Source organism: Gavialis gangeticus, unplaced genomic scaffold, assembly GCF_001723915.1.
Source record: "Gavialis gangeticus isolate Ggan-Ray unplaced genomic scaffold, GavGan_comp1, whole genome shotgun sequence".
NCBI lineage: Eukaryota > Metazoa > Chordata > Crocodylia > Gavialidae > Gavialis > Gavialis gangeticus.
Genome location: NW_017729025.1, coordinates 36,687,023 through 36,698,772, shown reverse-complemented (window position 1 = coordinate 36,698,772; position 11,750 = coordinate 36,687,023). Strand labels below are relative to the sequence as shown.

At 41.6% G+C, this 11,750-nt stretch overlaps 1 protein-coding gene across 1 annotated transcript in view; it reads right to left on the bottom strand.

Annotated features, from left to right (window-relative positions):
* Positions 1-994: 994 nt before the first annotated feature.
* The window catches only part of BTBD7 (BTB domain containing 7), a 74,770-nt gene continuing 64,014 nt past the window's right edge, over positions 995-11,750 (bottom strand). The window contains exons 7-10 of the mRNA XM_019518634.1: positions 11,266-11,455; positions 8,684-8,862; positions 5,971-6,399; positions 995-2,040 (exon numbers count right to left, since the gene is read on the bottom strand). Of these exons, the coding sequence (XP_019374179.1) occupies positions 1,225-2,040; positions 5,971-6,399; positions 8,684-8,862; positions 11,266-11,455 (1,614 nt within the window). The 3' untranslated portion in view covers positions 995-1,224. The remainder of the gene's footprint in view (positions 2,041-5,970; positions 6,400-8,683; positions 8,863-11,265; positions 11,456-11,750) is intronic.

Here is an 11,750-nt window from a genome sequence, read left to right as displayed (position 1 = left end):
TCTCACTGTAGGGTCTGCCCTGTTGTCCCCGGATCATGCGGGTGGCCCTCCTCTGGACCCTCTCCATGTTGTCCACATCCCTCTTGAAATGGGGCGCACAGAACTGGACACAATACTCCAGCTGTGGCCTGACCAGCGTCGCGTAGAGGGGGAGGATCACCTCCTTGGCTCTACTCGAGATGCACCTGTGGATGCACGACAAGGTCCGGTTAGCCCTGCCAACCATGACCTCGCATTGTCGGCCCATGTTCATCTTGGAGTCAATAATGACTCCAAGATCTCTTTCTGCCTCCGTGCTCTCAAGTAGGGAGTTCCCCATTGTGTAAGTGTGCTGCTGGTTCCTACTGCCCAAGTGCAGCACCCTGCACTTGTCTGTATTGAAACGCATCCTGTTCCTGTTAGCCCACCCCTGTAACCTATCCAGATCCCTCTGCAATCTCTCACTCCCTGCTAGTCCTCTACATTCATAACTGAACCAGAATACACGAGCCAAGATTTTCAAAAGGAGCCCTTGGAAAGTAAGCAGTCAACACCCAGCTGTTTCCTTAGGCTCTTTTGAACATCCCAATGATAAGTGTTTGAGAGGACTTTGTATCTCAGGAGGAGTAAACACACCAGCTAACTTGTTCAATAGAACAGTACAAGACTGGATTTTTGTAGTGGACCAGGAAGATTTCAGACCTAAAACAATCTTACTTAAAATGTAGTATTTTGCTGTGCTGTTCTTTGGAATTCCTATAATTCAAAAATAAACACATTGGTACTATCTCATAAGAAAATACATTTCATAGTGTGCAACCAAATGCACATGGGGAACTGGTAGGTGGAAAGGTAAAATGCAAAAATATGAAAATACAGTCCTTTAAATGTAACAATGAAGTTTAACGTATTAGTACAAAACTAATACGAATAAAATAAAATATACAGGTGCAAAAGTCTACCCAACTGTAAAAAAGAAAAGTGCCAGCTAGTTTTTTTTTTTTTTTTTTTTTAAAAAGGAGGCTTAATTAAAAATTTGCTCAAATCACAAAATAACCCAGAAGCAGCATCCAAAGTAAACTGACAGCATGCTCTCTCTAATAAAGCAAAGAACGTATTAAAAGAAAAACAAAAATGAATTATGTGCTGGCATTCATGAATTTGACTGAAAAATATCCAGCCAAAAGTTGGAAAGAATGGGGTGGTTTACAACTCTTAGGCACAGAGAAATAGTGGAGGTTGCTTTCAGAGGGCAGATTTTTTGTATAGGAAGTCTGGTTTGCTCGGAGACCTCCTTCCTCTGCTTACTGCCTCTTCCCTTTCCAAGTCAGTATTTCTCTGTGCTCCATGTTCCAGAGGCTCATCATCTGCCAGTCTCCTACCAGCTCGCTCTTCTTGCATCTCAGAGGTGTATGCAGAGAGTGAAGGTCTGTTAGCTGTTAGCCCATATGTTAAGTCAGTTTCCATTTTTGTTCTTCCCCTGATGTGAACTGGGCCATTACCAGCATTTTCCTGGGCAGCCAATGCCAAGTCCAGTCGCTGGGGAGGTTGTTCTAAGACATCGAGGTGTATTGGCTCATTCTTTTGTCTGTGTTGATGCCCATCTTGGGAGAGCACATATTCTCTCCTGGAATCCTCTTGTTTTTTTGGAGATATCTGGGAGGGTAGGTAGGCCGACTTTAAGCCACTTGGTGATGCCTTACTGTGGCTATACAAATCTGGACCAAAATACATGCCTTGTGAAGGTGAAGGAGTGTGTCTGCTAGGTGCTGGAGTGGAAGGTCTGCATGCAGCATTAGAGAAATCATAGAAGTCTGGATACTCCTGTTGATTTTCTCGAGCATCTATTTTTTGCTCTATTGCATGTTTCTTTCGAGAACTGTGCATGTGCCTGGTCTGAATACAGGAAATGTGTGGTGCTGGACCTGGTCCTACCTCTGAAATGCTCTGGCTTAGCTCTGTGTCAACAGCAAGTTCTGGCAGCCTTCTGTCCTTCAGAGACATTGTTGACACACCCATAGCAATATCGGGCATCAACTCATTTAACATGGGCTGAGCGCACTAGAAAAGAAAGAAAGGGAAAAACAATCAGTCCATTTGAATTGTGCTCCATTTTTCAATCTGTACTGAATTTAATTCACAGCATCACTTTCTGTAGTAGGTGGCAATAAAATTTTCCTTTCCTGATCCCCTTCAGGAAACAACAGCCTTAACAAGTAACTTCCTTAGATTAAGAGCACATGCCATTTCAGGTGAGACACTTTCCCAATTAGGGCAGATTGGCTGGAGCAGCTCCAGTACAATCAGCAGTTGATTTTTCAAATCAAGAGGGTGCACCTGTACTTTATTCTACACACTTGCCCCCACTATTCAGCTATAAAAAGCAAGTTATTCCATTCAATTAGCTCTGAAAAGCAACTCTGAAAATATCCAACTCTGCATGTTACCCATGGAAAAAAATGTAATAAAAGGAAAAGGTCACGCAAATCGAGAAGTTGCATGGGGTAATGTAACCAATATAATTATTACAGAATGGTCCTTGTCCACTGTGAAAGCAAAGTGTCAATTCCTTTTCCCTAATTCCTCATGAAATGGGAGGTTATTATTTCAATAAGTGCACAGCACTGTATTTCACGTTTAATACAAAATGTATATATGTAAATGTAGACTGCTCAGCAATGAATGTTGAAAGAGTGAATATTAAACAAGATATTAATTTAGATCAAAAGTATATTAAATGAGTAATGCTACATAAAGACAATATTGTGGCTGAGAAAATAGGGGGGAGGGGAAGCCAGAAATCGATACACCTGGTCCTTCAGATTCAGAACAAGTGTAACCAACTCTTTGCATACACTTCATATCTTGTAAATGCAGATTAATTACATTTATGGTTTTATATTTTACGTATATTTACACACACACAGTACATGTGCAATATGGCTGAACTGTAGAAATTGTAGTGCTGAATTTTCTTTCCTTGTATGTAGTTCACAGGATCCCAAGAAACATATCAATTAATCTTCCAGGAAAAATTATTTCCCAGGGTCCCTAGAGAGTCTGCAGCAGGCATATGGGGGTAAGCTCAATTCTGGGTCTGATAGGGGCAGGGTTCCCAGTAATGGGTGTGAAGGAAGGAGGGGGGGCAGCAGGGACCTGGGAGCATCCCAACACCTCAAGTGAGACCTAGCCAGAGGCTAGATCCATCCACACACCCTCCTATCTTCCAGATAAAACAGAGTAAAATACTACAAAATGGTACTTAAAGTCAACAGCACTCCACTTTAATTACAAGATGCCTCTAGCTTTCTATATTAGCTGTAACTACTCAGGGGAAAAAACACAAAACCAAAAAACATCCACCAAGTGGACCTGTGGCCAGCTCAATGAGACACCCTGGTAAAACATGTAATGACTTCAGTAAAAGAGCTAACAAAATATTAAATACAGCTAGCAGTCCAAGGACAGAAAAAGTTGAAAGTATTATGCCCTCACCTGAAACACAGTGCTCATGTATGGCCATACAATCACAAGAAGTGATAGCAGAAACAAATGGGAGCCAGAGACAAGGTGCAAAATAGAAACATGGAAAAAACCTCCATAAAGAAAAATTGGAAAGATTTAAAGTGTTTACTTTAGAGAGGAAATGACAAGCCAGAAACAAGTAAAAATTTCCCAAGTAATGAAGTAAAGTGAAAATAGACCATATAAAGCCCAGAACTTTTCAAATACAAGAACAAGGACACAGAAAATATTGGAGAATTTTACAATAAACATATGTTTTGGAACACATTGCCACACTTGGATGAGAACTTACAAGGTTATACTAGGAATGAATAAACTGCAAAAAGTTCCCTTTTTCTTTAGGGCACAGAACCACCCCAAAACCACAGGGGTAAGAAAAGCATGCCCATGTGGGCTGGTTATTCTGTAGCTCTCTTACTGTGTTTCCTGCACCTTCCTTTGAAGTATTTGGTACTGGTCATTGTTCAGACTGATCCTGGAGGAGATGGACCACTAGTCTGTTTGATCCAGTAGGGTAACTACCATATTTAACTTTTAGGCATTACTTTTAATATCAATTTGACTTAAAGGAAGTATACATCATGATGCATATATACTCTTCAAGCTAAAATAAATGAATGGATTTAAAGCAGTTATAATTACTAGTACATAACTGTAGTTAACAACCTCATGGCTAATAAGCATAAGGCTTTGTGCATACTTGTAAATGCTACCCTGTGTCAATGGCATTATGTACATGGCAAGCTTAAAAGTAATATAAAATGGATTAGTGTGTAAATCAAGACATAAGAAAGCCCCTGAATATTTTTCCTAAATGGGGCTTCTTATATGGCAGAGACAGCTATATCTTATACATTGGAGATATATATATATAGAGTTAGGAATAACAGAATCAATAATTAGCAATCTTAGCCCAAAACCTTTTCTTTTTAAAGTGTACTTTTACCAATTACTATATTTCCATCCAATACTGCCAACCAATATGATGAACTATTTTTTTGCCCAGGGATACAAGTGAGATGTTTTTTCTGCTGGTCATACATGAATGATGGGAAATCAATCCCATGAGAAAAATTACAGGAAATAATCCCCATCAGATGTTTACAGTATATACCATGCCATCATAAAGATAGCTTATTTCATGATAAGAGCTAAAGAGAAATGATTGATGACTTCTGCCAGTCCAGAATTCGAGTCAATCAGAACAGCAGAACCTCCGTATACAAAAAACTCCCATGAAACCATGTTTTGCATTAGGACTTTTTCTGGCAGAAGTTTTCAAATCCAGCATGCAGCTGCATTAACTACATTTTACCCAACTACTTTTGTTCCTTTGTGTAGCACTTTTAATATAGTAAACACACACAGAACTACTCTATTGTAGTTAATCAACTTAGAGGCTATTTTCTTCGCTTTTAAATATTAATCCATAAATACTCTCCTTTATATGTGCGTATATCTTGCCCTTTCCTATCACTTTCCATCAGCTTACTCCTTTCAGAATCCTATTTAAAACTGCCCCTCAGGCATTCAAACTCCCCATGGATTTTCTCTACATAATGACTGTCTATTTACATTAGTTCTAAAGTGCTCAGCATTGAAGCCTTACAGCAAAAACACCACCTCTAGCTACTTAGTCAACCCTCCAGCCTACTAGCAGGGCTGACATTTGCTTCTGTTCCAATATGAAATGAAACCAAAACCTTTCCAAGTTATTTCAAGCAAAACCTATAAAAATCAGAAAGCGCTGCCCCTGCTTCTGCACAGATACACAGTCATCTGGTGACCAGAGCACTCATCTGGGATGTCAGATGCCTGCTCGAATCCTTACTCTGTCTTACTCAGAGCAGGGACTTGAACCTAGTCTCCCAGATCCCAAACCACTGGTTCTTTCCCTATTCAGTTTTGAAAAGAAATTCTGTCTTGGACCCAAGCAGCTTTCTAGACAAAGAGCACGTATTTAATTAAAAGAAGCTGTCCAGAGTTCTCAGCCATCTCAGTCTACTAATTCTACTGCTTCCATTCTGACTTCATCCTCCACACTTTTGTAGGTACTTTATGGAAGGGGCAGTATATAGAAGATTCACTTTAAAATATAGCCATCTCCACTGCCAATCTTCCCAGGCCAAACCACTTCACTGTTAAATTCTACTTTAATTTTCCTTTTCAATACATTACAGACAGACAGACAGACAGACAGACAGACAGACAGACAGACAGACAGACAGACAGACAGACAGACAGACAGACAGACAGACAGACAGACAGACAGACAGACAGACAGACAGACAGACAGACAGACAGACAGACAGACAGACAGACAGACAGACAGACAGACAGACAGACAGACAGACAGACAGACAGACAGACAGACAGACAGACAGACAGACAGACAGACAGACAGACAGACAGACAGACAGACAGACAGACAGACAGACAGACAGACAGACAGACAGACAGACTTACTGCTTGCTTTTCTGCTGCCATTACTGCTGCTGCTGCAGCTACTGTTTGCCTCCCCAATCCCGTAGTGTTAGTGCAATCAGGTGGTGCTGCTTTCACACCAGGTAGGTAGACAGGTGGAACAGCTTTGGAAGCTGTCCTGGAGTGGAAGAGTGAATGGTTACATGGATAAGAAAATGAACGTGAAGGGTGTTGACTCGGCACCCTTTGTTTCCAGCCCACTTTGAACTGGTTGTGAATAGGAGTAGCTGGTGGATGGTAGGGAGGTGGAGGAGGGGGCAATGGTGGATGGAAGGCCACAAAAGAGTCAAATTCTGTAAACACTGTTTCTGTAGTGGGAGTGCTGTTGACTCGACATCGTCCAGACTGTCTCACTGTCAGAAGTGGGCTTTCGTCCCCAAACCGCTCATCAGGAAAGAACTTGTGAGGATTCTGCAAGGGAAAGCAAAAAATAAAATAAAATAAAAAAAATCAGGAGCTAGAAAACCAAAAAGCATTCTTCTCAGATTTCCTATTCAATTGACCAGGACTGAGACTTGCAAATCTAGAGACTAACATCAGCATCTAGCTAGTTCTACATCTGATTTTTAGCTTTTTTTTTCTCCCGACCCATTTTTGAGCCAACCTGAATTTTCACTTGCTTACTATCTGCTTCTATTTATGAGGAGTCAGTTAAGTTACACCGCACAGTTTAAAAACTCTATCATATGGAGCAGAAAGAACAAATGACATAAATAGTAAATAATAAGCAGTGACTGTCCTTATTCATGCTTGAATGCTCTGCACAATATAGGTACTGCATATGCTCTGCACAATATAGGTATAGCTCTTTTCCAAGTGGCAATGGACAAAACGTTGCAAACATTCGTTTGAATTCTGATACAGCTCTGGTTCAGTGAAGTCAAACCTGGACACTGGTTTTGTAGCATTTCAGTCAATCAGCTCAAGTGTAGGACAGGCTGAACCCTTTACATTTACACGTGTTGTTACATTTTAAGCGACAGAAAGATAAAACACTTGTGTTATTTGAAAAGTGTCCTCTGATGCTCCCTAGAGGAGCTCCCGTAGTATATTAAGACAATCACTCACATCCCTGTCAACTTCAAAATTTGAGATCCAGCGTTTTCCCTAATGAGAATATTTGAAGGTCAGAGGCGCAGAGCACTTGACAGATGAAAACATTAATTTATAAATATATAATATAGAAATATTAATAATATGTCACCAATGTAAATGGGATTTGCTACTGGACAATTTCACTCTATATTACACAACCTTTTTCAAAAAGGAAGTGTTACCGTTACTTCTGTTTCTTTTCTTTCCAGCCTTTCCAATCAATGTCATTGTTGATAGATATTGGAAATAAAATTTAACCGTCTTCAAATATTGATATTAGGGGTGAACTGATAAAGATTTTTTGGGCCGATACGAATGACTGACCAGTCCAATTGCTGATATGCAAGCTCAGCAGCTTGGAGAGCAGTGTTTGGCTGGTAAGTCTGTTGGAGGGAAGGGAAGGGAAGGGAAGGGAAGGGAAGGGAAGGGAGTATAGGGGAGGCATACTGGCACCTATGGTGAGGGAGGAAGTGGGGCAGGGGTAGATCCTGCTCAGTCAGGGTGGGGCAAGGAAGGACATGGGGAGAGGCTCCCGCTGCTGCGCACACCCTCCAGGAATGCATGGCAGGTGTGTGCCCCCCAGAACTGTGCATGGGGCAAGGGTGGACTTTCGCTGCTGGCTGAAGTCAGGGCCAGTGCTGGGTTCTTCCTAGCAGGGGGGTTAGACTGGGGCTGCACTCAGGGTGGGTGGCGGCAGCACTGGGAGGGGAGGCTATGGGGTGGGCTACAGCCACCCCAAAATTCACTGTAGCCCCACCAATCCCCTTTTCCAGCACTGTCACTGCCCACCCCAAGCACAGCCCCTGCCCAACGCCCCCCACCAGGAAGAGCCCAGCACTGTCCCAGCCCCAGCCTGCAGCAGCAGCAGCCTCCCCTCACCCCATGCACAGATCCAGGGGCACATCCCCCTTGCCTCCCTAGGGGGTGCACACAGCAGCAGGAGCCGCCACCCTCTCCCCCCCACCCGAGACGAGCCACTTGGGGTTCTGTCCCACACCCTGCCCCTGCTGGGCAGCGCCTGGCCCTGCCCCACTCCCTCCCTCACTGTGGGGGACCTCAATATGGCACCCTACTCCTGCACCCCCCAACCGACTTACCAGCCAGACACTACTTTCCAAGCTGCCAGGTTGGCTGTGTACCTGCTGCTGCTGCATCCATGCACATGGTATTTATTGGCGACATTATTGGTCACATCAGACAAAAAAGCTGACTGCCAATAACATCAATTTTCCTTTTATCAGTGCTGATAAGATATGGACCAATGTATTGGTGCACTTCTAATTAAACACATACACAGGAGGTCTCTCACTAATAAAAAAATGAATTTCCAAACCCATTTTGCATATGGAGTACTGCACTTTAACATATCCATTTTCTTGCACTTTCAACAAAGAGACTTTTTATTAATGCGTAGGTTTGGGTTTGGATGCAAAAGCAGGGGAGGGGTGCTGCATTTACTTTTTAAGTGTGCATACACTCAATGCTTCTTTTTTCCCATAGGTTAAACATGCAGTTTCCCAAGACTCATGTCAAGTCTCTTAAAAACAGCACAGTTGTAAAATCAAGAGGGGGTGGGTCTTACCCAAGAGGATTCTCATACCTGCAGAAGTTCAGCAGCCGAATCTGGAAGTCCAAACTCTCGCAGAACACGAATCTGAATCTCATAACTAACTGTGGCACCTTCTCCACAATTGAGTGCATATGCCCTCTGCACCTGCTCAGTATGACGGAGCTCCTGGAGCCGTTTGATCATCTCTTTAACAACAAGCAGGCTGGGGACTGAAAGATGTGAAAACAATGGACAGGACTATTTCTTAAACTGTTCTAAAAAAGACTATGAAATCTACTGCAGTGACTAGTTTCAGTTACATTTTCAGGATTAACGTCAGGCTCACTATGCTTCTAAAGCTGACTGGCATTAAGCCAACAGTAGTTTGACTTGCATGTTTATGGTTAGAGTCTTAGGAACGTCATTATGGGATAAAGGGTAGAACATGCTAGTTGTAGAGATGTATACCATTTTTCTGATTTCTGTAAAAGTCAGCCACAAATACAGTATTCTTTATAAACTCCTTATGATGCAGGAATCTTATGATTTGGTTGGCCAGGGTATCTTAAATCTCAGTAATTGCATGTTCCTTTTAGATGCATTGATTTTCTTGGCATATGCTTTATGCTTTTGGTAGACTTTTGGGATCGTAAGAATGTATTATCAATAATAACTACAGAAAATGCATTAAAAAAATTACATGAATTTTAAGCCAACACAAACCTGTGAAAATTAAACTCTTTTATGCAGTCATCTTGAAATTATTAAAAACCTTTCCAAAAGGAAATTATATATAATTTAAGGTATTCATTTATCCTGTTGCACAACGCTCTCATCTAACATTTATGCTGCTGTCTGGCAATAGCTCTTTTTCCCAGGGACAGAAAGACCACAGTAAAATATGTACATATCTGAGAAAAAGCACATACAAATGCACTACTGGGATCAAGTCTGTTAACAAATATACACGGGCAATATATTTTCATGACCAGACTGCAAGAACAGTATAAAGGGCATCTACATATCAGAGATGAAACAAGCACCAAGCAGTTGCTGCCAATTTTAGAAAGGCCACAATAGTGCATATATTTTCGAAGGTTTGCACCATTTTACCCAAATTCTTTATTTCTAGCACGTGGCCCAATACAGTAGAAATGACCTGCTCTACCAGTCTTTTAAGAGTTCCAAACCATCCTCTCTACTACGTTTTATTATGCCAATACTCAACATTCAGATATTCTGCTACATTTCATTATGTTAGTACTCAGTGTACTAGTACTAACACTATGAAAAGGTTGGATTTCGGGATAAAATGAATTGGCCTTCTTTTTAAAAGGTTAGTTACCAACTCCAACATGAATTTGGAACAATTTTTCATACAGAAACAATCTAGAATATTATACATGGTATTTTTATCTGGAAGGCAGACATTGTGAAAGTATAAAGGAACAATATTCTTACACATTCAGTAATTCACAAGCCAAGTTCAGCTCTTTCATTATTTGATTCAGGCTAAAACTTGAACAGGTCCAAAGCAGCCCCAACAATCTGCTGGACCTAACCTCAATATTGCAGGCAGAGCTCAGGAAAGGTTCATAAACAGCCTCAGAATAGGGTTGTAATGAGAACAACAAGTCATTTTGCAGACACAAAAATACCTATGCTCAGCAAATGTCCTTGAAGCACAGATGTCAGAGGACACTAGACATGGCAGGGGGATGGAGGGGGGGCGGCAGGGCGGAGAATATAACTGGACAAAAATCATATGCTCCAAGGCACCAGTCAATGAAGCACAGGACGGTCATTGCTTGACTACTCAGGTGGCCAGTTCTTTTCTGCCATTTGTGCTCCAGGAATAGGCTCCTGCATCAATGTGCAGTTTGCTGATATTTGTGTCTATCCCAAATCTTTTTGGTTGAAGTCTAGAGATATTTTTGTTCATACACGGCTGCCAGAACACTCCCTTCAGTATAACAGTAAGTGAAGGGAGCCATCACCAGCAAAGAACACCTGTACTTGAAATGCTGACCTCGCTGGCTGGGGTTTTTTTTTTCTTTTTTTGTATGAATAAATTATAGGTCTCAAAGATTTTTGCCAACAGAATTACTGACACAGCTACCATGGAATTTCAGACTGGGTGAGATGCTCTCATTGTGTCTATGGCTGGCTTTTCTAAGAGTGGTAGGTGAACATTTTCAGCTGAGGGGAACTTTTGGGAATTTGTTTGCTTTGGCAGTTCCCTAGAGTCTAAATTTGGCACCGAGCACTGTTATGTGATTAACCATTGAATTGATATTTCTGTAGTGGGTACATACTTTGAATGTAGAAACCAATTACAGACAGTTTTGGAAAATGTTTATTGTACCAGTGAGAGACTATGGTTATAAGTGCTTGTGCCCTGGCTACTAGTACCCTTCTAGCATAGCTCCAGCTCTTTACAGTTATTCAGGTATCTACTACTTAATATGCTTTGGAGACATTCAAAACTGAGAACCCCTGGTAATCTGTTATATGAAGCAGACTACCAGCCACCGCTTAACAGACTACTGTGGCCAACAAGAAATTTAAGAGTCATCTAACAAAAACTCCCATGACAGGAAATTCTTTATCACCGTTTAATCAAGAAGCCTTACCTGGGGTTTCATTAGCTATAACTGAAGGAGGACTGGACTGATTACTGCTGATTTGCTGGTGGCTAATCATATGACAGCACTGTGGCACTGCATTGTTCACCATGTAGAGGGTGTCAGGTACATTGGACATTCTGACCATTCGCAAGCGGACTAAGTCTGTTTGTTCCACCATCATCTCATCTAGCACTGACTGAAACAACAGATATTAAATAAAAATACCCTTTATTAAAAAACAAAAACAAAACTGCTGCTCAACCCCCCCCGATGTTCAAAAATTTTCAGAGTTAATATGCATGAAGCCCAAGAGCTGAAAGCATAACAATAACAACAACAATAACAATAACAAGGGTTAGCGAGGACTTAGTAAGGGAGCTTCTGGAGGGGCTGGACATATTCAAGTCAGCCAGTCCGGATGATCTCCACCCTAGAGTTCTAAAGGAACTGGCCGAGGTCATTGCAGGTCCCCTGGCACGGCTTTACGAGCA